The 23852-nt window shown below is 35.8% G+C and overlaps 1 protein-coding gene across 1 annotated transcript in view; it reads right to left on the reverse strand.

Annotated features, from left to right (window-relative positions):
• Nucleotides 1-503: 503 nt before the first annotated feature.
• The window catches only part of NHLRC2 (NHL repeat containing 2), a 32910-nt gene continuing 9561 nt past the window's right edge, over nt 504-23852 (reverse strand). The window contains exons 3-11 of the mRNA XM_009325938.1: nt 23250-23705; nt 20740-20861; nt 18813-18942; nt 8691-8790; nt 7985-8216; nt 7404-7526; nt 6125-6334; nt 4778-5003; nt 504-1929 (exon numbers count right to left, since the gene is read on the reverse strand). Of these exons, the coding sequence (XP_009324213.1) occupies nt 1664-1929; nt 4778-5003; nt 6125-6334; nt 7404-7526; nt 7985-8216; nt 8691-8790; nt 18813-18942; nt 20740-20861; nt 23250-23705 (1865 nt within the window). The 3' untranslated portion in view covers nt 504-1663. The remainder of the gene's footprint in view (nt 1930-4777; nt 5004-6124; nt 6335-7403; nt 7527-7984; nt 8217-8690; nt 8791-18812; nt 18943-20739; nt 20862-23249; nt 23706-23852) is intronic.

The following is a 23852-nucleotide window of genomic DNA, read 5'->3' on the forward strand; positions in this document are numbered from 1 at the left end:
CTGGCTACTATCCAAAGTTAAACAAACAAAAAAAATTCTAAAAGAGTGAGTTGTACTAAAGTGTAAAAAATGATAAATGCCCAAATCAGTTTCTTTACCAACATCCTTCCAATAGCATTTACAATGTGCGAACAAAGTAGCAAAGCTTTGTCCTTCTTCAAAATGGCATGTGAGAATTGAGAGGCTTACCAAAAGCAGCTGAAATACTGAATTAGAAAAGTTGCTTAAAAAACAAACACAAGAAAAATAATAGTTCAGCCCCTGCCTTGCTGACAGGTGAGATAATAACCATTTCTGGTACTACAGAGAACTTGCAGATAGACTGGCATTTCAATGGAAGGAAAAACCACACCAGTCCATATGGTTCCCTTAAAACAAAAGCTTCTCGGGTTCATGACCAACATTTCAGTCAGCCTTTAAGTAAGAAAGAGCAACAACAAATCATACTGGGGATTTATTGACAGGTGTCAGGAACAATGGTGAGTGTTTTAGAAAAGACTATATAAAAATAAAGGAATTTTACTTGCAAAACACCTAACCTCCAAAGGCAGAGTTTTGTAATACAGTTTTAAAGCACTTTACTCAAAGATTAGGTTACCAGTTTTCTAGCAAAAGCTCAAAACCTCTAAACATGAATGCAAATAATCCATTATTAAATATATAGTTCTGGTTCATGGCCACTATTACAAATTGGGGGACTAACAGTGACTTCAAAAGACTCTGAATCAGACTTCAAGTGTATAATATTTTTCTTAATATTATGTATTTGCAAGACAGAAGTCTTCAGACAAGTCTTTACAGAGAAATCATAAAAGTAGGAAAGTGATTCACCCTGCTTGAAATGGTTGCATTTAATTTTTGCAGTTTAGATATTCAATCATTATCTACCACTTAATGTAAAATGTAAATTGGTATGTATCAGAAAAAATCCAGCATGGTTTCGTGGTATTTTTTTCTTCATATGTATACAGATTAGAGAGGCACATTCTTTGTTAGAAATCAGCATGAAATTCTGCTGTAGGAACTTGAACACTTCCTTTCACAGAAATTTTTCCATGAAACTATGCTCTTCATATTAGGCGGTCATATCTAGTTAAGCAAAACACTCAGTTTGCATAAAATTAGAGCTGCACCTACTTTAAGATGTATTTTCAAAATACATGTGTCATAAATGCCATTACAGAAAAATAAGCAAGATACTTCTTTTACAGCCTAGAGAAAGAAACTATTCGTTTTGACATTCTATTAAAATTTAGTAAGGGCACAAAAGGAATTTGTAACTGTTAGTCCAAAATGATCTAACTATTCTAGCAGTATGTACAGTGCAAAGAACTTCTTACAGTAACATCACAAAGTAACACCAGCTCTTTCAAAAGGACTCTAAAAATTGTTGCTCATTGCTTAGAATGGCATACATCCAATATATTCACAATTGGCAACAGTCTAGAGTATTACAATATTATCACTGCTACTGCAATGAAAAGAAATGAGGTTGTGATGATAAATTTTCATGTTAAGCTGTAGGAAAACTTCATTTTACTAAGTATATTATTTCTTAGCTTTGTCATAAGCTCCAGGAAAATGAACAACGGAGAAAAGTTTTTCTCCTACAGTAAAATACAGGTGGGTAGTAAAATAAAGTATGAAATTAGCTGGCTTTGGGTTAGTTGGTTAAAAACGTGTGCATCAGTTCAACCTGAGTCAAGCTGCCTTGGTTTGTACTAGCTATTTGCAAAGGCTGACTGAATGAGATTCCTTTCATCATACAGGCACTGCTACCTTTGCTGCAATAGTAGAGGCACGCTTTGACAGCCAGGATAGCTTCAGCTGACATATGGCTCCTGGGTAACTGAAAGGGAATGATAGTTTGACAGGAAACATCCTTTATTTCTCCAGACAGACACTGTCCTTGAAGCAACCAGATATTATCTGTAAAAGAAGAACAAGTTTTATCATTAGGATATTTAACACTATGTCTGAAACCTACAGAAAACACTAATTTTACCTATAGGACAACATGGACTTTCTTTCCATATGCAACATTAGGGGAAATTTCCTTCCTGATTTTTTCAGTCATGGACACAAAAAAAAAAAAAAAAAAAAGGAAAAGAAATTTACAAATGCTTCTTTAGCAGTCATTTAAAGGTTGAGAGATCCATAGCTTTGCTTCAGAACTATAGATATATACAGTACATCTTATTTAAATGCAATGGATCTGCAATTTGTCCTATAAGAGGATATTAAAATTTATTCTGAGATATGCAAGCAAAACTCCTTAAATTAACGGGCTGCTATACATTTGTATTAGAAGTCTAATACTCCAGGTAAAATATCTGCCATAAATGCATAAAACTGCAGGTAAATTATGGCATTTCCAAACAGAAGCGTTGGTTTTACAAGCACGTTACTGCAACTTAGCGATGTTGAGGTTGAGTGTTACAACAGAACTTGAGTTTCACATTTATTTAAATATTTAAGAGTATATGAACTGAAAAATGAACTGTACAATAAATGTACCTAGCTCATTGCATTGTATTCTGTATTTTACTGTAAGTGAGATGGATGAAGTGCTCTTTTTGGCATTTTTCAGAAAATACCTAAAAGTTGGCTCTAGAATTTATGAGCTTGAAATGACTTGTTGAGTTTAGGTTGCTTACATTCTCCAATTTTACTAACCCTCGAAGCTATCACATATATCTTTACTTCAACAATATTTGGAGTGTGACGACTCTCCTGGAAATAGTCTATCTGTACTTCAAAAGCACAAACTGGGATGAGAAACTACTTTAAATCATGAAGCATATAAACAAATTGCAGTGCCTGTACAGTATTTGTTGACTGCTTTTAAAAGCGATCGATTTAATTAAGTTACCACACGGACACTTTGAAAGCTGGCCAACAAAAGACGAGTCAAAAGATGGGATGTTTACTTTCAGATCAGTTTAACTGCATCTACAAGGAGGGATAACTATTAACAAGTATTTATCATTGTAAAAGCCAGTATGGCATGCAAATTCAGCCAGCGAACAATTACTAAAAATTAGTAGAATTTTAAAATCTAGCAGCATTTCTAAAAATAAATGTTTTTCAATGCAGTGCAACAACTAAATGAACATAACTGAAATAGAAATGTTCTCTCTATTGCTTTCAAAAAATCTACTGAAGGTGCAAATGATGCAATTTCAACGTCAAAAACTTGACACAGAAACTAAAGAAAATGATGCTCTAGGCTCTTCTTTTTTTTAAAACTGTTCAGCAACTCATTAAACAGCCAGTTAAGCTTTCCTCTGCTCTCTACTGCCTTAGTGGGTATCTTGTTCACTTCCTCCAAGAGGTAACAGTTCTCTGTACCATGCATGACTTACTTTAGGGTGCCTAGAGTCTGACAGAAAACGTGTTTATAAAGTTCAGAAATTTCTCACAGAGTCTGAATGCTAAGTGTCCTCCCTTCACCTTCAAGAACACTCGTTTATGGTTTTACTTAGGCACACAGCACCTACTGTAGGATACTTTTTAGAAGTATTGACATTCCAGTGAGATAAGAAATTTTCTCCTAGAGCATAAATGTATTAAACTTAAAGCAAAGAGTCACACCTGAGTAATTCAATAACCAGACAAAACTGTTTCAATACACAAAGAATTGTGAAAACAAATTGGGTTATTTTGTATATTGGCTTTCATATAGTACTTCCAAGGGCACAGATAGATTCTCCCTTTTGGGTACAGCTAGACCACTGGAAAGCACTGTCTCCAAACACCCACTAATGGTCATCCTGTGCAAGAAGGCATTTCAGATAACCTTGCTATTTTTGTACTGAAAAGAATTTTAGGGAACACTCACACGATCTATTCTACCAGTCATGTTACGGACATAGTAATTGCCAGCATAAGGATGGCAACAATGGCTAGAATTAAACCACTCCAGTCGCACGCCATATGAACTTGTTCCATGTGCTCTTTTAGAATACTTAAGAGTTGAGAGAGGTTAATTTAGGCTCAGAAAACTGCCACAACATGAAGTAATATTTCCATTATTCCACTATAATAATAATATTCCCATTTCACAGTAACCAAGGTACATAGTGACTGAAAGAGTTGTGCAAGGCCACACAGGAAGTCAGCAAAAGAACTTGCAAGAAAGGCCAATCATTTCTGCTTCCTTGACATACCATAATTTACCTCTTACATAAGAAAGTGTACCTTATTATAGAAATATTCAAGCAGAAATGTGCAAATATGAATCATAACAAAGTAGGTTCAAAATAGTTAGGTATAAGTGCACCTCAAATACTTTTTGGAAGAGACAAAAGCAAAAAAAAACGGAGTCTCTTCCAGGAATATGCTTCAGGTTCATGGTGAGCTTTCTCCTAGAAACAGATGGTAGGGCTGGGATAAGCTGTTCATAGAGACAGAGGAGAGGGCAAGCATCTAAGGAGCAAAAAGCCTGTCTGTCCTGGGATCAGTACCCTTTGCAAGCCCTCACTGGCAGCTTGTTCCAAGAAAGTAAAAAAAAAAAAAAATAATAATGCAGCATGTATTAATTCAAGCAAAAAGCAGCCTATCAGGTGGGTTTTTTTAACCTTCCCACTCCAAACGTTAAATGTATCAACTCTAAATAACATGTATTGCATCACAAGGTCAAATGGGAAGACAGGACTGCGAGGGACATTTTGATTCATCAGACCGAGATCCCTTGTATTACAGGCACGTCATGATATAACCCACTTTGTATCTTAACTACTCCTGTTGAACTGATAAAACAACACAGGCACTTTACCTTCTGCTGTGATAAACCAGGAATTGGGTGCTTCTTCATTCAGTTTTGAATCTGGAGGAAGAGTCAACTTTAATAAAAACTGAATTGTCTGGCCAGGAGCTACAGCTAGTGAAGGAAGTTGAATGTTTGGTGCAGATTTAGGCAGTTTTGGAAGGTTTGTTATTTTATCCTTTTGCACAGGCAGGTTATCTGGAACATCGCATGCTTCTGGACTCAGGATAGGCAACTATCAGTAGAAATCAAACGAAATATTTATTTTTATTTGTACTGAAAGCAAATAGGTTTTCACAATACAATCACAGTTTAAAAGCTGACACGGACTAGGAAAACTAATACATGATAATACGGCTGTTGGAGTAAAACTTTCTGACACAGTGCAACAATACTACAGTGACAAAGAAAAAGGGAAGGTCAAAATTCTTTTTTTAAATTAAAAAGCTAAAACTGATTAATCCAAATAAAAATAATATTTACTATTAAAATCATAAAATTCACAACTACTTTAGAGTATCCACTACTTAGAGTATCCTTTAATTTAAAATTTTAACAGTTGCATTATATTTTTACTTTAAATAAAATTTATAGGTATTTTCTTCAATCTGGTGGTAAACCACATGCTTCAGTAATAAAATCCAAGATTTTAGCCATGCAGATTGCACAGTAAAGTAAAGGATAATTTCCCAGAAAAGCCACCAACATATTATAAAATATGAAAATTTAAACACACGTTAATATCGTGTACTATTAAATGCAAGAAACATACGACAGCTGGACCATTATGTCATATACATATGAAAACATTAAGACATAGTGCCATTGTAAGATGGACAGGAGCACCAATTTGTTTTGCCTTCATGTTTATAAGCAAATACAGCAGTGCTCAATTATGACAGTGGTTTTGATTTGACAACTTGGAAGCCCGCTATGTATCCTGCTTTAAGTCGCTGACCTCCCAAAATCATGTCTTACGGCTTAATTACAGGACTTCGTAAACAACTTCAACTTCCACTTGTTACAGAGGGAGTTGGCAAGTTCTCATGAAATGCTTGTCATACTGAAAAACTGGGCTGTATTTTTTAATAACTCATGTTTCTGTACTGTTCTTTTCTAGAGGATCATCACTTTCTGCTTTCATACAGAAGTTGCCTTTCCAAAGACTAAGGCTTTCAACAACTGTGCTAACAGGCAACGTTTATTTGCCAGATCACCACAAATCATTCTGTGAATATAGCTACTGTACCAAAAAAGTTTATTAGCTATATGATCTTTATACCACTTGCCAAAGTCTGTAATAGTAATTTATATCAAGAAATACCACTATCAGCCTGTTTAATGAGTATTACTTGCCATGGAAAGAATTTTTGTGTCCAAATCCAGTACTTTAATCTGATGATTATTTGTGTCTGCAACATACATCAAGCGGCCATTTTCTTCAACACACAAACCTCCCGGTTCATTAAAAGTTGACTGTGTAAAGCTGGAACCAATAACATCGCTTGCTTCTCCTGTGCCTGCCAGGGTAGCACAGTTCTTCATCTTGGGATCTACAACCTTAATCTAAGATAAAGACAGACACAAAAAAAACTTCTCTGAAAAAGCCCATCAGGATTTACAAGTTCTGCATTATCTTATGCCCCACATTTTCAGAAGCCAGCACTAACTTTGAGTACCTTAGCTACCAAGTATGTATCCTAGAAGCTAAGTTAGCATACTTTAGCAAATGACACCTCTCATCTCCCCTCCCCGCCATTCCCTGCTGGACTTTACTTCTTCCTTTGGTCTTCATTCAGTGTTCTCTTTCGCAATTTCGAAGGCACCTACCCCCCTGGTATAAAAGTATGCTGAATGGCTTGTTTTTCTAATGTTTGTTGCCTTTCTGGAAACATTTGCAAAATGGTGAGAGCATAACAAAACAGGCAGGCTAACTTCTATATCTTTTTTTCTCTAAAAATAGATGAGGTTTTTTTTTCTTAAAGTAATAGCAAAAAAGTTTATAATGTTTTATACAATACCCAAAACAAAATTTCATTTGCCACATAAATTTCAACAAGCATTTAGCGTTATACACTTTATTCTTCAAATTAAAACAAATTACTTTTCTTTTAATGCATTTAATCAATGTACAGTAAAGAGCCTTCTAGACATGAAAGTTTATACAACATCACATAAGAACAATCACGCAAAACCACCTCTCCTATCTCAGAGTTCCATGGAGTCAACCCACAATACTTCTCAAAACTTGGGTGGCTTTTTAAAGGGAGAAGCAAGTCCTCTTGTTCTCCCAGTTTTATCAAACCTGCAGTATTCCTGACTAAGCGCTCCTAGCTCTTTTGCTCTAGTTCAGTATTTTCGGGAAGATACAAGGAAAGGGTCTTTAGTCTGAACTGTAACTTAAACCTTCCCCAAGGGACCATCATAACAACACAGCAGCATGTGACAGCAAAACAATGGTAAAGAGAAGGACCCATAAGGGAAGGAAGGAAAGAAAAAGAACCCACAAAGGAACTCACATCATTTGTTTCCTCAGCTTAACCGAACCAAGCACAACCTTTGTATGTTCCTAAAATAATCCTTCGTAGTAGTAAAAATTGCAAAGCCTGTATATAACAAGCTACTATATGCTTACCTTATGATTATAGGAATCTGCCACATAGAGTAGTTTTCTTTTCTTGTCCCATGTTACTCCTAAGGGATGCTGCAGCTTTGCATTTATGCCCGCTCCATCTACATCACCAAAGGCAAACAAATTCTGCAAAAGTATTTTTTTTAATTAATATATTTGATTATTCAATGTTGACAGGAATTTAAATGATTGTAACTAAATGGAAATTCACTGGCTTAAAAAAAAAAAAAAGACAGACAAATTCAAAAAAAGGATACTGAAAACTGGGAAGTGTGGATGCTAACCATGGAAATGGAAACTCTCACATTTACGTTATCAATATGAATCCAGATGGCTTTAATGACCACACAATGCTGAATCAAGCTGGCTATTTTAAAAATAAGTGAAGTAATTTGTTATCTGAGGAGCAACAATTTGCACTACAACCTGCGTGTCACAACCGGCATACATTTGCATTCCAAGCAGTGAAGTTAAGAAATTGATGGCCACGGAAACTGATTTACCCTCTCACCCCAAAAGTGGTTCCTCCAGGTCAGGCTTGAGGAATATTAGTAGGGCAGTGTGGGGAAGTTTGAAGTGATTACCAGTGGATCTCTCTCTCCTCCTACAAGGTGCTTCACTGCTCCATCTTTCAGAGAGATGGTTCGCACAGTGCTGCTCTCGCTATCCGCTACAAAAAGGCAGTTCCATGGTTCCTCAGAAGCCAGAGAGAGACCTGAAGGCTGTGCAAAGCCTGCCTTATGCGGGTATGCATTGTTTCTGTTCTCTTCATTTCCACTCCCAGCGAATCGAAGGCAGACTCCTTTCTTTAAATCACTAAAGGAAAACAGTACCCAAGTTCAAGAATAAGTTTGAAATACTTCAGACATTATACATAAACAGAAGCTACAGGACAAGCACTTGTGAGTTACAAAACCAACTGTACTGCAGCACAAGGAATTATTCAATGCCTTTGTGCTAACTTTTATTTCACCTCAGTTTATCATTCATCACTAGATAATTCAGCAAATGCAATGAAAAGTAATATTCAATTATACAAATGTACCCTACCAAGTCATAGTTTTATAGCGAAAGTAGCCTATTTCATTTCATCTAACGGTGTGGGAAAAAGCAGGCAGACTTTAAAGGACACACGCCTTTTAAGTCTGAACAGAAGCAGCAAACTTAAAGCTAAGTACAGCTTGAGAAAAATTATTTTTAGTGTAATTTGATTATCTCTCTCTTCGGGGTATGAATGCTGTTTATCAAGACAAACAGCAATTTCATATGTCTCTTATTACAGCTGCTTACCTTCCCTTTGGTAGTTTTCCACCTTCCAACATCAGTGCCCATACCTGATGAGTGCCTGCCATTGCTATCCATAAAACATCATCTTCCTGGGTCCCTGAAACTTTTAAAAATGGATGTATAAAAACAGATGAAAAAAACCAATCTTGGGGAACGTTTTATAAAACAAAGAAATCAACAAACCAACCCTGCCATCCCCCCTACTCCAGCTCACCTTCTGCCACGGGGTAAAAAAAAAAAAAAAGCCAAACCAAAAACCAGAGAAACAGGAGAGAGAGAATGCCTTTCATCTACCAAGAACTCTGCTATTTTTCTTCTGTACTCTTCCAAGGATATGAAAATTGTGTTTTTAATATCCCTACCTAGTAAAGGCAATACTTCAAATGGGATTTGCTCTTTGCAACACTTCGTATTGGGCCCATGTTTCACCTGTTATTTTTGGATTCATACTGGCCAACAAATACGTACATCTCTTTGCTAAGCATTTTTTTTTTGGGGGGGGTGGTGGTGGTGTTTTTTTACTAAGCTAGTGACAAAATTAGATATTCCAAAAAACTACTGGCAATTGTGTATAGGTTTTGAGAGAAATAATAATGGCAGTACCTCTGTTACATTATGTACACGGTACATAATGTTTTTAAGATAAGGGTAACTGATGCTTGGGTGTCATGTAGATTTACGCTCTGGAGAGCAACAACTGCTGTTTATTCAAAGATTAGATGTGATGTGGGCAGTTACTAATTTCCCCCTGCACTAACCATCCAGTTTCCAAGTTGTACTCCCTATGTACATGTACGTGTGGTATCACAAATGTGTAATCTCAAAGTATAACACTGCTATTAACCAATCCAAATCTATAAAATTACACAAAGCTTGCCCAGATAATACTTCACAAAGTGATACAAATGGAAAGGGAAAAACATATAAGTGCCCTATAGCTTTAAACATACCACATTACAGCATAAGAAAGAACTCATGAAGACAAGCAGTGAAAGACAATTAAAAAAAAAAAACCCAAAACCAAAAGCAATTTACTTATCTTAGCCTTTTCTGAAAAACTTAAGGAACAGAAAGTTGACACTTGAAAACTACATTAAAATAAGGACACTATTATCTTTCTAACGCTGTACTAGTCTATACATATTGTATACAACTGTCCCATCTAGTCAGAGACAACGTTAAAATGTTTTTCTAAATGAACATATCAGGTATTGGAATAACTATTAGCCAGTCAGCAGAAAAATACCTTCAAATTGCTCACAGAAACTTTTTATTTGCATGAACCTATGCATTCGCAAAACACTAACATCTCATAGTTGTTTCTTCAAACAATCCAATGGATATCTTCCCCCCCCCCCCCCTTTTAGTTTCAAAATAAAAGCAATTCTATACAAAATACTTGCAAGTATTTTAAATCTGAGAAGTTAGTCCAAATCAATCTTCCTAAAATGAAGTTACCACTATTCCCCCAACTGAGATGCTGCTGTTGTTCTTCTAATCCTAAACCTTTCTTACATTACACACTGCAAGTGGGGGGGAAAGCATCCTTCTGTTTCCAGAATCAATTTCCTCATACTGTGAGCGCTCTTCAGAGTATTACTGGTATGATTTTAATGCAGTTTATTTTCAGCCTTTTCTGTTCTTGGATCAAGGCACAAGTTTCCAAGACTGCAATCAAAGGAACTCTGCTGACTCTCTCCTGCACCTCCGTGTGGCTCCATGTTTTGATGCAAACTAGAGCTCCAAGAGTAAAAGTGAAACTTCCAGAGCACCTAAAAGCTTTTTGCTGAGAAGGAAGGCTTGCAAAATGAGTCGGAAAACACATGTTTTATGAGTCACTAGAGATGTTCCCGAAGTACTGGCAATGCCAAAACCACCCCAATAAAAAACAACAACAACAACAAAAACCCCCTACAGAATCACCTTTGATTAGAGCTTGCTTCTAAGAGATTTAAATTGAGAAAATTGCCTATGAATTCACTTCACTACTTCCTATATAGCATATTTGCAACTTGAGGACTTTATGTTTCCCTGATGCATATCTTGCACTTTTCAGATGCTACTATTCTGAGTACCCCAGAATGAACAATGCTAAAATCACTGGTCAATTCAGATTATCTTGCTATGCTGTGCAGTTCATTCTGAGGGATCTCAAAAAGTGCTTTGTTAATTATTTAATATTCACTTCATTCACCAATGAAATTAAGGAGTAAGGCTAAAACTGAGCACTTTAGAAAAATCTATTCCATTCTTCATCTATCCAATGCTCTAATTCCACCCACTGAAAACTCCCTTGTGACAGTTATACCTTGAAAAATTGAAAAGGTTCTTACTCTAATTCTGCACACTGAAAGGCTTATCAAATATGCAACACAGGGAAAAAAGTATCAATATTAATTTCAAATTTTACTGAATATGTAAGGTCAATAGAGAGAAGAGCCTTTCTTCAACTAGAGAACAAGGCAGGAAAAATAAATAAGAGCTCTATAACCATCATAAATGGATGGCAATTAGAACAAAGAGAATGGATGCATGCATGGAAACAGCACAAGCATACTGAATTGTGGAAAACATGTCAGAACTTTAATAAAAAAATTTATACAAAACCAGAAAAGTAAAAACAATGTCTATAGTTGCACAGCTAAGGTATTTTATCACACAGTGGTCCTGAAACTACCAAGTTTAATGCTTTATGTTCTGAAACAAAAGACAGAAAAAGCTCTTCATTGAGGTAAAACAGTTTGAGGACATGTCACCATTGTCATCCTTGTACTGTTCTCACAGGAGAATGGGGCCAGGGAGAACCAGCATGGTAAAATTATGGTAATGCCATCATTATCATAACTCCTTATCATCCTTGAATGGAAATAATTTATTTTTAAAGAATTTATTATAAAACAACATAAAAGAACAAAGCAATTCTTTTACATTTATTCAATTAAGCACCACATTCCAACCTATCTTGAGCTGTTTTAAAAATCCAGTGTAGTTTCTCCTTATTAGGGTATGTGCTGTCTTATCTTTAGTGCTGCCTGTATCAAAGCGAAGTATGGCTTGCAAATGTGATATACTTATGTTATAAAGATTCACTAATAATGAAGTAGAGCTCTGAATGCACTGGCATTCCATATTATACGATACTTCCATTACTATACGATGATTCAGTTCCTGAATCTGCCTCTGCTATGTATCTGCGTTTTAAGAATGCACAGTCCTGTTTGTACACATACAGAACTTTAAACAGTTCAGTAATACTGCTGACCATTAACTGTGAGGCAGCCTGAACGCACTGAAAAGACTTTATTCCGTACCAGTCAAAAGCAGTATCTGTTTGAAGAGATTCCATTCCAGGACTACCCACACTTCCAGCTTCCCTGTCTGGGGACTGCATGCTTACTTCCAGTCTGGGAATTAAAAGCCTGGGAATCAAAGTTACATTTTGTGGCTGGCACCACTAACATTTTCTAAATAGATTGAAGTTTGAAAATATTATTCTTGTCTACTAATTTTATCTTTAAAAAAAAAACAGGGAAGAAGTCTGTTGGTACACTCATCCTCTGCAAAAACACGAGAGGCAAAAAGGGCTATACAACACGCCCTCTCGTGAGAGATAGGCATGCTGCCTATGTGCACACATGAACGCAAGTCTCGTCTTCACTTAAATCAGTGGAAGTTTAGCAAATTAAATCCAAATTTGACTGACAGAACAACTAGAGAATCGTTGTTCTTCAGTGAGACAGAGATAGCAAAGCCCCAAAGGAATGCTTTAGCACCGTAAGTCTGGACTGTTACAAGTACACATAATCCTTTTCAGAGGAGTAAAAATTAATTTTCTTCTTTTTTTTCCTGTGCTACCTGGCACTCTTTCACATAGTGTTGCATCATGCAAACAGCATAACCCTTTATGAAACAAAATGCTTCTGGAATTTTCCTCCTTAGTTGACATACCTGCCCTCTCATCAAAGGCAATCTTTGGACATAGATACCAAGGGGATGTCATACCATAGGAGATAATAGTGACCTAAAAATGATGACTATAATGAAATACTTTCTCTTTTTTTTCCCAAGTTTTCTAACTCAGGCCTTCTGACTGTAATGGCAGTAAATACTTCAAAAAAAATCCAAAGTAGAAGTGATAGCATTTGTCAACATGAAAGAACTAATTTAGATTATTTAGTGTTGGGACACATCACTATAACTACAGAAAAAGCTAAGTCTAGTTATGCTTTTTATTCATTCCTATTTAAGCATAGCAAATGCATATACTTGAGGGTACTTCAGCACCGCAGTCTCCCCTGACCCCCAACACCCACATTCCATATTCGAAAGCACTTACAGCATCAAATGAGAACAGTTAAAAACTGTGTCTCATTCTGACCCCAGCATGTCTGACAAAGACTCTGTAAGATTTGTCAGAGATGTTTATTTTCAGCAGCTCTGCATCTGGAATTTTGCATTAAAAACAGTACCTGATACCTGAACTAGTATTTAGAAATCCGATTTGTAGTTTTAACTTCATCATGAGCATACATTTAATTCACAGAACAAGACTACAGACTGTGGAACAAAGAGAATGAGAAATCATCATTCCAGGTACAAATATAATAATTTTTTATAGAGGGCATTTCAAGTTACAGCCTACAGAATGTTACTAAATTTGACACCTGTTAACTCTGCTAATCCAAATGCTTCTTTTTACTGCAGAAAGTCATCATCATCATCATCATCCATTTTGTTAAGATGTAGAGAAGTCCAATTTACTAGAAAATTAGTCTGTCAAACTGAATTGTGTGGGATTACTGTTGGATATTCAGTCACAACTCCCATCACACCCTTATGTTAAGACTTTAGTCTTTGTATGTTTCTTTCAAAGGCATGTTTATACTAAAATACTAATGTAAATATCTAATTTCTTGACCTGTTTCTATAGTGAATATGTGAAATATTAGTAAGCTTTGTTGCTATTATTATTCAGCAATACCATAAACTCCTTAATCTCTTAGTTTTGGCTTGGAATACAGAATCAGAGCATTCAGTCAACAGTTTAACTGGGTTCCTGTAGAGATAAAGTCTGTTGGGCTGATCGCACAAAAAGCTACTGTTTATCCCTCCTTGGTTTTCTCTCAAATGTTTAAAGGAAAAAAAAATAAATCCCAGTTTAGAAGCAGGAAAAAAATGAAAGCTGCTTCAGGGTGACAGAAACCATACATAAATCATATTAGGACATATGAAACCTTCAGTTAAATCTATTTGTCCCTCTCTGTGATTCTGCCAACAGTATGAAGCTGGTTGACCCACTCAGACAATATATAGAAGAAAATGGTGTGCTTCAGAAGTCCTCCAAAAGCAAGACTGGGTAATGACCTGCTTCACTGCAGTTCTTCACTGTAACTTCTTAATGTCGTATTTCTCAAAAGACTTTTCCTCTTCAAACAGGTCTTACATAGGAATGAAACTCTGTAAGTCTTCCACTTTATTTCAGCCTTGTCTTTAATGAAGAAGTTACTTTGTCTTTGAAATTTCAAATATTTTAAATAAAAATAACTACCGTTTACAAGTAAATTTGGGATCTAGTTCAAGAGAAAACAGACAATGCTGTTTCATGTCAATGATGTCTCTAACACAATTTTCTGTGCAATTAAGCTTGTATGATGGCAGATGAAGCCCAAAGCTGAATGGGGTATCTTTGAGTTTGTACTTTCCATAGAAAACTGCTATAAAGAGATGAAAATGCCTTTTGCATTCCAAGTAAATCTACATTGATACATCATGCAGTCATATCACATATGCAACATATGTTTAGAGTAATTCAAATTTTGAGTTGTCCAGAAAAATGATTCCTAATTAATCCCTGATGATCACAAAAGCAGCTCTCTTATTTTAAGTTATTACCAAGGAAAATTCCTTTCACAGGACAGTGAAGGCTAGAGCCTCAATGCCAGAATGAGGCACATACAGACAGTTCAGACATAAACAGTTCACATGTGTCATTCCTGGTCTGAGCTCACCCAGGAAGTGCTAATTACTTATTGCTGAAGTGATTATTGCTTTATTTTTTCTGTAAAATTAGGGAAGAATCACCATGAGTAATTCAGAAAAAAAGCGTTTCCTCTGGAATGCAGTGGTACTAAATAATCCTCTAGCAGAAACACGGAGAGAAAAAAAAAATCTTACATACTTTTGCCTTTTAAGGGCTATAAAAATTGTACCAGTATGATAAGGTACTGTACTTTCATTTAAATAATATCTATGTAAAACCTAAATTGATGTAAAAACTTCCAACTAGTTTACTGAAAGCATGATCAATACAGTACTTGGGAGTTTCTATGAATAGATTACAATCATGCAGTTTAAGACCAGATTTTGGAGTGTGAAACACACAGTTATGTCACCAAGCACAGGTCATTATCCTGTTCCTTCCGGCAAGAATGCAGCTATCAAGAACATTTCACGCTCAGATCAACTGTGCATTTAAGTATCACTTGCTTTCAACACCCACTGAATAAAAATAGAAGGGGACAACAGAGAAAGCTAAAAAAGCAGATGGTAATTTAATAATGCATTTTTAAGCTGCTGGCCCTCCCCTGTATTTCCTGCACAATCTATGTCAATGCAAATTTCAGCACCAACTTCAACAAAGCCAGAATTTAATCCATGGAGTTCATTCAAGAATTTTAAAGGGGGAGGGTAAAACACAAGCTCAGTGGCCACAACTAAAGAAATAAAAAAGATGACAAGGAAGAATACTGTCTGCCTGAATCCTAGCATGTGTTTTGTCTCCATTAACTCCCCTACCTTAAAGAGAGACATTTCTGCCAACTTTCTTTTAAATGGTATTTCACAGTCACTTAATCTCTTTGCCTCGGACTTCAGCATCGGTATAAAATGGGGAAACAACAACCTATTATCTCATGGAAATACTATGAGGATGCTTAAAAGCATGCTACTTAGTAGTATCTGTTCTGAATATTAACTTATCTGCACCCTCATAAACTTTTTTCCTCAATATTTTTAATTTCACAACAAACTATACATTGGAGTTTTAAAATGCAAACACTGAAGTCTTTTAATTGATCAATACATACCCTAAACTGTATGTAGGAGTAAACTCAAGAAATAAAAGCGATAGGGATTTTTTTTTTTTTTTTTTTTTAAAAAAAAGTCTCCCTTTGAGACTTTGAGAAAGGTCAGCATAAGCTGTTCAATACTATCTAGTGTAGCACATAAACAGCTTAAACATTTAAACTTCTTTTTTTCCCCCTTTCATGTTCTGGATACCATGGCTTTGGACATTGAAAGGAAACTCACAGAAGCATCACTTGTTTAAAAACTATAAAATCCATAAATCTATCTTCTGAAAAGAAAAAATGCCTCTTGTACACAGTTTAAGCTACACAGATCTAAGGAAAATGGGAAAGTATGATGTTATTTCCCATATGCCACATCAGTTAACGCAGAAGTAAACTTATGAATTTTGTAATAATGAACCTAAGCTGCTGAAGAGTACATTACCTCCTGCAACTTGCACAGAGATAAACATAAGCATATGTAAAAAATGGGCACTGCTGTGTGGATGAAAACAAAAGCAATTTTTGAAACCCTTATCAATTACTTCATCCATCCAAATGTGTAAATAGACGCTGGCATACCAGTTTTAATACACTGACAACAGGATATCTGCTTGTAGAACAGCACACTGAGAACCACCAACAGAAGGCTGGGTCTCTGCCCAGGACAGTGAAGATTTCCTACAAAACTGTGCTTCACATGCATTTACTGAATAACAAATGCATCCTATGATATACTGGATAGTAACAGAAGGTCCTACTAGGCTCAAGCAATTTGCAGTTAACAATACAACTTGGACAAATTCTGCTGCAGTGTTGACAAACTATTTTGATGTCTGGCAACAAGCTTAAAGACGTCACTGCAGCTCATGACAGTATCTATGCTGTAAGACAAATGCACTGCAGACTACGAGACACGGTTCTGGTTCCTCATGCTCTGGAACAGACTCCTGTTAGCATTCTACTCGATATAACCCTCCGTTTTGACAACTGTCTCTGGTTATAGTTTTCTAAACAGTTTTATATAACTATTATAGTAATTTACGTTTTTCCTAGCTTACTTCACTCACACAAAACCATATTAAAAAAAAAATCTTAAAAAGAAACTGAAATCACACCCTCCCCCCCAATTTTAGCTATTTGGCCTATTACCCTCTCAAAGAAGGAATTTAAATTGATTTAAACTCTTCTTAACTGACAGGTTATATTATATTTTGTAGAGATCTAAATACACAACTGACTGGTAGGTTCTAATTGAATATGAAAAAAGTCTATACCTGTCTGAACAAAATACATTCAGAAGATGTGATTTTTATGTAAATGCTTATAAAAATTCAGCAGTGTTGAACAGTGCAGATGACTAATCCTCTACAGGTGACTAATTCAGTGATTACTATGTTCATGTTGATAACAATCATATCAATTAACATTTAACAAGCAGAGCTCTCAAAAATAAGAAGTATCAACAGATACTCAACTCCTGGCAGAAACAGAAGAAAGCATCATGAAAAATGAAACGTAAAATTATAGGATATTTTGAATAGTTCTGTTAACGAGCTTAAGTTTCTGAGGCACTGATGAGTTATTAGTCTCCTCCTTTGCTGATCTGCGAAACAGCTCTGCAGTAACATCACACGGAGATCAGCTTGCTGGTTCAAGATACTTTGAAAACTATACCATCTAGTCACACAACAGTCTACTGCTCCACAAAAGGAAAATCAGATCAGATAAACTCAGCAAAACTCATGCCTTCATTAATAGCAACCCACATCCAGTGAGATTCTCTTTCAGGTACTCCTCCTTTCTCTTGCAAGTAGGATTCCATATGCTTAACACAGATTGTAAGGGTGACTGACAAAGCCTTTCAAAAAAGTGCCCTTTTTTGTTTTGTTTTGTAGAAGACATGTTACTAGAAGTGTTAAATCTAAAAACTGATGCTGGTTGCTTATTGATGTAGTCAAGGCTGCTGGTGGTACACTGTCTATACTGACAATGTATTTGTACCAGAAGACTTCTATATAATCAGCATTTATGAACCAGCTTCATGTTCCCTTAAACTTAATTTGAGTGTGTTTTCCTCCCTTGTAACTGACCCAAGATTATAACAAATGTTGCCAGGTCAGTAAAATGTTCTAATTTACTAATCTTGTGAAGCACCTCTAATTTAAAGATACCAGACTTAAATCATGCTACTTCCCCAACCCATTCATCTGCAGATTCAAGAAATCCCAATATTGGAAGTCAGTTTTTATGCCTGCAATACTGACCTAAGGGTTTTATACCACATTAAAGCATTGTTCTGTCATTGTTAAGAAACTGGCGTCTGCAACTTCTAAATTATATTGAAATGGAAACATAAGAAAATAGAGTATCAACTCACAGTTAATAACACTTGAAAACATGGCAGTTATGTGATGTCAAGCTCAGGTGTGTATTATATGAATCAGGAGAGAAAATTACTTAAATTCTCAGAAGCTGATTCGTGCATCCTATGATGCCAAGATTTGATTTTTACCCCCCTGATGCTTGCAAGGCTTTTTCTGAGGTATTCCTCTCCTATCTGATCGACGCTATCATGATCTTGAGTCTAATGATTTTACACTACCTAAGCAGGAATAAACAGAGGTCCCCAACTAAAATTATTTTTATTTCCTGAGCGCAAATATTTACAAGTGGTCAGACATGTCTGTATAGTCAAGGCAAGGAACTTCTAGACAATGCCCACTTCCTGTAAAATGTAACTGCTTCTTAAGCGATCCTGGCATAAAGCACTGGCTTAACAAAAGCAATCACAATTTCCTTCTGTATTTGGACCTAGTAACTATATAACTTGCTACAGAAGAACTTTTCTTCACATCAAGTAACAGTTCACATTTTTTCAGGATCCAAAGCAGAACTGCAGTTATAGCTTGCAAATGAAACCACTGTTTTTTAGACTCAGTTGTAAAGTAAGTCTTTACTTTTTCACATCTCAGATTATTACCAAAACAGGAAAACATTTAGCAAGCAGTCATGCATGTGTAAATATGAGATGTTAAAAGCTCAACTGATACAATACTTGAATTTCCGAAGACCACATCCCACGGAGAGCTGATAGGCTGTTCTTCTCCTTTTGCTCCACCTTCCTTATCAACACCTTGTATCCCAATGCCTGCTACAGTGGTCACCATCTCTAATTCCAGGTCAATCTACAAGAAGCAAAATTATACACACTGAACGTACAACCTTAACTTGACTGAAGTTACAGATAATGTGAGCTAGATGTCAAAAACAGAGTTTTTGCTGACAAATAAAAAACAAATCCTAACAAATTTCAGGTATTTTTTTACGTAGGAAAATAATTAATTTTACCACAATGCTTGCCGATGTGGGGGGGCAAAGGGGGAAGCAGTAGGCAGCAGGAGAACCACATGCCTAGAATTCTCTTCCACACGTAATAAAAATTAACACTGCTTTGTCAAGGTTTGCTCAGCAGTTCTAGAAGAAAGCACCAAAATTTTCTAGAGAAACACTCAGATGGACAATGGATGTGGATGTTTTATTTTAAACTTCTGTAGGAAAAGGACATAAAAATTCAGATACTGTAACAGCATCTCCCATCTCTATATACAACAATCTGTACAAAGCAAATTATATTTGCAGTTTATTTCATGCCCTGGAGAAAATAATGTTTTTATTTTATTTCATTTCTGCAACATAAATCCCTCTATTTTTCCTCCCCTTTTGCTTATTTTCTAAGTGACTTCCAATACCTCTCATGAATTTATTGTGATGATCATGTAAAAAGGGAGTCTTTCATGCATAGCATCTTCTAACTTTTGTAGCAGTAAATGCATTCTTTTTGCAAGGTCCATGGCCTGCACAAACATTTGAAAGCACGTCCTGTAGTTGCTGTATTACTTTAATTCTTAGATACCCTCATGGCACATTTAGATGAAAGGGAACAGCTAATGATCATGAAAAATGCTGAAGCAGTACGATCCAGATCTTCAGATGTTTCTGTGCTGTCTTTGCTACCTGAAATACTTAATTTCCTGCAGTGACCAGGCTACGGTGATGAATATTAGTAAGATAAGGAACCTGGAACAATCTACTCATTTTTAGTAACAATGTTTCTTTACCAACAGGGAGCCTTGGTCCTTTCCAGAATAAAACCTGGTAGCCAACTACAATGAATACAGTGCAGGGAGTTTGTGGACCAGTGCTTTGAAATGAAACACAGAATGAACCTACTTAACAGTAGAAAGGCACCTTAACAGTACAAAGGCACCCCAAATTGAGTAAGGATGTACCTCCTCTGATCATGAATCAGACATATTGGTGAAGATCTGAGTACAAGATCTTCTGAGATGCATAAAATACTTTTAATAATAAGGTAATATTATATTGCTTCAACAAACGTAACTTCTGATTATTCTAAATTCGACCTAACCAAATGTAAGATACAATGACAATATGTATGAAGAGTAACATTCTTACATGCTAAAACCTTGCAAGTGTTTAATCAAAAAAAATCCACATGCAGACAATTCTGAAATTAAAGCAGTTACCTGTACTTCAAAGACCCAAACAGCTAACAAAAGTTTAGGTATTCACTGAACCATAGTAGCACAATAACTTTAGATAAGAATCTGATACTAATGGAATTGAAACAAAACCAATTTTTGCTTCTAGTACTAAGAATAGATGTTTCTCATAACAGGAAAGTAGGAGTCACTACGGGGAAAAAAAAAAAAAAAACAGTTACGCTAGAATGAGTAGCACATATCATCCTTATTTGAAAGGAAGCACAAAAGTGTATGTGGCCCTTTAAAAAACAAACTGCACAAAGCATTTATTTATAAGATATTGGGCCAATATAAGATATATTTCCTTCCTGATTTTGAGGGTATTTGGAGAGTAATTAATTTGGTGTAAATTTTCAACTGTGTAAGTAGAATAAGGTATGAGAGATGAAATTTTCAATTTCCTTATGGAAAATTTACCTTTCTAATTAGGTGATTTTCTGTATCAGCTACATAAATAACGTTATTTTTAATAGCAATCCCTTGTGGTGAGTTGAAAGCTGCCTCTGAAAATCTTCCATCTCTCCTTCCACTGTTTGGACCTATAAATGAAACAAAGCAGACTCAAAAGTAATTTTAGATAAAAAACCTTAAAAATAAAGTGCATACATTTAAACCTGTAAGAGAATTACATATTCTAAGATGCTTTCACAGCACCTTGTACAATTTACATTATCAATATTTTGTGTAGTCTCATTTTAGTCGCTGTTCTATGTAATTACAATGGCCTGATGCTATTAAGTTTTGAACTCATTCTCCACAAGTTCTCTGCTTCTTTAAGCTCATCTTCCAAAAAGAAGTCTTAATAGGGGTCTAAATAGCTCCTGTTCCCTTGCAGTAAAGGACAACAGCAACAACAGAAGATAGAAATAAAAAACTACATCTTTTTTTATTCCCGACTACATCAAAGCAAGCCAGCAGGAAAAACTTTAAATTCCAAAGCTCAATTCCATTTCAGTGGTTTAGATTTTGGTGTAATCACAAATGAAACAAATATTTGATTAGCAGCATTTTTTGCTAATCAGGAAAAAGATGACATGGAACTAATTACACAAAAGAACAGTGAGAATGATGGAGTGACAGTCTTCTGCACAGAACAATCAAGAAATAGAAAGGAACGTGACCTGAATTAACAGTAGGAAGGTAAGCATCGTATTTCAGAGGGATTAACATTTAAAGTGCATTAGCAGTATGTGTCAGCAGAAGACATTTAGATTTATGAGTTATGTGTGCATCATGATTTATGATGCAAATATAGTAATTTCAACCTTTATGCATGCCCACACTTATTACTGTATTACCAACTTCATTACGTTATTTTCTGCCCACTGAATCATTTAACTGAGTCACTGAAATACACAAACTTATACAACCTACTGTCAGAAGACAATTTAGACCTTAGCAGATGTGAAGCACTGAGGTGCTGGTGTGTCAGATTCCAGTAGTTCCCCTTGGTAAGCATGAGGGTGCACGTCCCCAGGGAAGGGAATAGCACAGAGTGCCACAGGAAGGAGGGGTACCAGTTCAGAGGTTAGGACACTTCCCTCTGAATTGCTGTTTAATGACTATCCCAGAACACTAAAGGGTACCTTGTCAACAGAGACTTCCTCTCACATATCAAACAGAAACCAAATTCTCTCACTTTTGTCATAAGAAATCCTGTTTGTACTTCCCACAGGAGAAGGGTATTAAGACTAATGCCTTTATCAGGTTAACCTGGATAATTAGACTGTCTATCCAATGCATTGTTACATCAAATAGCAAGAGATTTTCTTCCTTTCTTTAAACAGCAGTGCCACAGGTATTTTTATGCGGTTTGCAGGATCCTGCCATGGGACAGGCTTTAGTCAATACCAGACTAAGTAATACAGGACACATCAGCATACGGGTCCTGATTCTGAGACATAAATGAACTGTTGTTTTCAATGATTTGGTGATTCAACCATTTCCTACATCTGTCTGTTATGGTTGCTCATAGATGGACTGTCCTAACAACTATGTACTTGGTGCCTTAAGATGTAACTTTGACCACTGTAACAGATTAAAAAAAAAGAGTAAGTCTGAATGTTTCATTTATGAAAGAGTAAAGCATACAAAGAGCGCCCAAATTCAACTACATTTTCTTGATTTGCACTGTAAAGCAGATAGTAATTTTACAAAAACAGTTAAGGAGATTTTAAAGTTAAAGAGTTTTTTAAAGCTGAAATGTTACTAATATAAACTTTGTAATAAATGTAACTACATTTAAAATAATTAACTTTCACTATTTTCATAACTTGTTATATGTTGAACCTCAATTTTGGTGAGAACACAGGCCTTTTCATATACACTAAGGCAACTTCATTTTCAGGTGCCTATGTACTAGTGCAATGCCACTGTTCTTAATATAATTCTCTCCTCCTGTAAAAAACAGAAGGGGATCCTATGGAGGAATGCTTTTGATTTAAAAAAACAACACCACCAACCAAAAAACACACACCCCAAAAACCTCCCTACACAACACCACCACCACAATTCAACAGTCATTTCTTCTATTGGAAAGGGAGGCATTATTGTCTCTTTTCTTTTCCCTACCTTGCTGTTGGATGTGGACGTACATCACTTAAATCTAAACCCATTTGTAACTCTTTCAGAAGAATACAAAATGTATTTTTTGTAATTCATATTGGACATCAAAAAATACAAAACTTAGTCAATGGAATAAAGAAAAAAAATCAGACATCTCAAACAGTTGCATTAACAGAGTCTCCCATTGATGGTACTATGCTATATCCCCCCCTTATCCAGCAAAAGTGTTTTTAGTAGAAAAAAGATTTCTGGCAGTGTTTATAAACTGCTAGGTCCTCTAAGAAAAGAATCAGCCTAGTAAGCCCAGTGAACATACTCTACTCCTAAACTAAAATTACTATAATAAACTTATATACCCTTACCTCCAATAGTGTGTAGAATTTGTCCATTTTTTTGAGTAACCAAAATCCTATGATGTCCAGTGTCTGCTATTACCAGCCTTTCTCCTGAATTATCTACGGTCACTTTGCCAGGAAACAGCAGGGGAGAAGGTGGGAGGGAGTCTCTGTATAGTTTTATTCCAATGTTGTTATCTTTGATTTGTCCTCTCTCCTTGTAGAATTTCAGTGTTATAGAAGTAAATAAAACCAACTTCTCTCTGTGTCCCTCTCCAACGAGCGAAAACAGCATATTTCCACGAGGCCCGAGAATGACCAGAGTTGGCCAGCAGGACACTTCTAGTTCATGCCACAGTGTTGCATCTGCATCATTTACTACAGGGTGGACAATATTATACCTCAGAACAGCACTTTTAATGTTATCCAGAACTTTTTCATTTGGGAATTTCGCTGAATGGACACCAACAATAATAAGACCATCTGAAACAAAAAATAAAGTCGTGCATTGAAACATATTTATATTTGAATAAATAAAAAAAGTAAAAATGAAACACAGTTATCTCACAATGTGACTGACTGCTTTCCAGAATGAAAAAGGATTTGAACAAACAAAAAGCAATTACATTT

This window comes from Pygoscelis adeliae, unplaced genomic scaffold, assembly GCF_000699105.1.
Source record: "Pygoscelis adeliae isolate BGI_AS28 unplaced genomic scaffold, ASM69910v1 Scaffold4, whole genome shotgun sequence".
NCBI classification, from domain to species: domain Eukaryota; kingdom Metazoa; phylum Chordata; class Aves; order Sphenisciformes; family Spheniscidae; genus Pygoscelis; species Pygoscelis adeliae.